The sequence below is a fragment of the Galendromus occidentalis genome, unplaced genomic scaffold, assembly GCF_000255335.2.
Source record: "Galendromus occidentalis unplaced genomic scaffold, Mocc_1.1 scf7180000077235, whole genome shotgun sequence".
In the NCBI taxonomy this organism is placed as follows: Eukaryota; Metazoa; Arthropoda; class Arachnida; order Mesostigmata; family Phytoseiidae; genus Galendromus; species Galendromus occidentalis.
This window is the reverse complement of record NW_003805223.1, coordinates 1964-4324: the sequence shown is the minus strand read 5'-3', so window position 1 is coordinate 4324 and position 2361 is coordinate 1964. Positions and strand designations below refer to the sequence as shown.

The window sequence follows — 2361 nt, the reverse complement described above, 5'->3', positions numbered from 1 at the left end:
TGAATCTGCGGGGGACTGAACAAATTACTCACCGCACTGCCATCGTTCACGATTTCTTCGCTCTGACCAACTTCGTCAAGGGAATTCACGCTCCCACCCAAGTTCATTACGTGACATTCTTGGATGTTTTGGTCTCCGGATAGGACCTCGACGCTATCGCTCAAGCTCGACTCGTCGGGTTTGGGCTCCGCAGACGTGGAATCTGCTCCGATTTGTTTCTCCAGCGTCTCCGGCTCCTCTACGACGGTTTCAGGTGGCTGGACGTTCTCCTCGACGTTCTGTACTTGCGGAATCTCCTGAGGCACGGTGATGGGGTTCGTCACACTCTTGGCATCTTCGCGAGCCTCTCCAATGTTGAAAGGCAAATCGTCGGCTTCTTTCGACTTCGTATGCTTATGCTTCGTATGAGCGCTACGGCGACGTTGAGTACGTAAGTCGATGGTGCCTTTTATGCGCAATTGTTTGAGCTGCAGGTCTTCGACGTCTTCGGAGAACTGCGGAAGTCTGGCGAACATCAGCTGTACAACTTCTCCCCAAGTTTGTTCGGCCATTTCTTTCAACGAAACTCCGAAGCCAGGATCGAATATGATCTTGATGATGGCCTGAATGAGCTCACAGGCGCCGCTGTTGCTGAGGAGGCAGCCGACTTGGCTCAGCAGCAGACTTCGGATCGCTCGCAGAAATTTCATGAGAACGATCTTGTCGGACGCAGCATCCTCCGTGATGTAGCTGATCTTCTTCATCGCATGGACGATCTGTTCGGCTGTCGCGGCGGCTGATTCCAAACTGAGATACGAAAACAAATGCACTCTCAGTCAACTCCGACCCGAACGGATTCCGCCAGGAAATACCGCATATCTCGAAGCTTATAACTCACTTGTGATCGATGAGGCCGTATTGTAGGAATTTCGTTACAGCCGTGAGAGCCATGGCGGTTATGGTTCCGTTGGTATCTCCGGAACGAACAACGTCGAGGAACGGCGAGAAATATATCGAAGGTTCCAGATCCGAAAGATCGCTTTGACGACTGAGAATATCCTGGAGAGAAAAAAAGGATAGTACGTGGGGTCATACCGATGGAGAGTATCTCGAGGTAAGCCAGAAAATTCTTCGATCATGAAGGATGGTCAGACGAACTCACTTTTAGCGAGGAGAAACTTTTGATCAACTCTTCGAGATGTTCGTTCTGATGTGAGTACCGCATGGCTCGTCGTAGTGCGGCACTCATTGTGGAGATCTCCCCCACGACCATGTACTTCGCCATTTTGTTGTTGAGTCTTCAGGAACCTACCGAGAGAAAAACGTTTCAAAACAGAGTAAGCCAATCGTCGAGGAGCGTCGGTGGGGCTGGAATCCCTCCTCAAAATGTGATCTTCTATGACACGGGCTCTCTGAGGCGACTCTGAAACGACGGGTGACAGGGCACCAAGAGTCATAGACACATCCCGACCTCGACTGCTAATCAGAATTTCTAAAAATATTCGCGGAGGGCAGCAAAGTCCCGCGACTTGTCCAAGATCGCTTCCGATTTCAGAGTTTTCTGTCGCGGAAAAAACTAGGTCAGCGTAGCAGAGTACGCTCGAGCACAGCGAAAGACTCTTCGAAAAGGAACAACGTCGCGATTGGCCCCGATCAGAGACCGAAGTCTCTTAGACGGGATATCGGCAATCCCCGGAGCATTGCACAGAAGGCAATCGACGCGCTATCGATGGCTCAGACCGAAATTCAAAAGCGTGACGTGTAAGGGAGCGGAGTGCCAACTCCGCAGATAGGAGAGTCTGGTGGCTGACATCTTAAAAATCGACATTTGAACTTGTCGCCATTAAACCGTCAGTACTTCAAAAGTCTCATTCATGCGCTACCGTATTGACAGGGAACGGTCGCTGTCCAGACCGAAGAGCGTAGTTCGGCTTCCGAGGAGCCGTCCGACGGATAGATATTATTATTCCGACAGAACATATGTCTTGCAAGCCGAGAGCTCGAGCGGTCGATCTGAAAGAGAAAGGATCGCACCCAGTTCCGCCAGCGCTCCTGGATGGAGTTCGAACTCACAAGAGATGACGAACCGACGACACGAAAGTGAAACTCAACTGAGAGCAATCACATTTTATTCCTTGCACTAGCTCCTCCGTCTCACTCAGAAATCACATACACGGCTGCCGGAGATGGTACCTACCGACACCCGGATATCGGCAGACGGCGCCGACAGTAGCACCGCCTCACGGCGCCAATGAATCTTCACGCCGACTGAATTTATCGCTGTGAATCTATCGCAGACTCTCCATCGGAGCTCCTCCGAATTATGCGTGTCTTACGGAGCAGTTTCATGGATGCGATGCATAGAATCGCCAGCGTTTCCGG

At 51.3% G+C, this 2361-nt stretch overlaps 1 protein-coding gene across 1 annotated transcript; it reads right to left on the bottom strand.

The window, feature by feature from the left end:
* Positions 1–32: 32 nt before the first annotated feature.
* LOC100901490 (Golgi-specific brefeldin A-resistance guanine nucleotide exchange factor 1) lies at positions 33–2116 on the bottom strand (the record flags this gene model as incomplete). Its single annotated transcript, XM_003741981.1, has 4 exons — positions 2053–2116; positions 1142–1287; positions 878–1038; positions 33–786 (listed from the first exon to the last, which is right to left on the bottom strand). Coding segments are annotated over exons 2-4 (1038 nt in total), but the record flags the coding sequence as incomplete, so codon positions are not given.
* Positions 2117–2361: the final 245 nt, after the last annotated feature.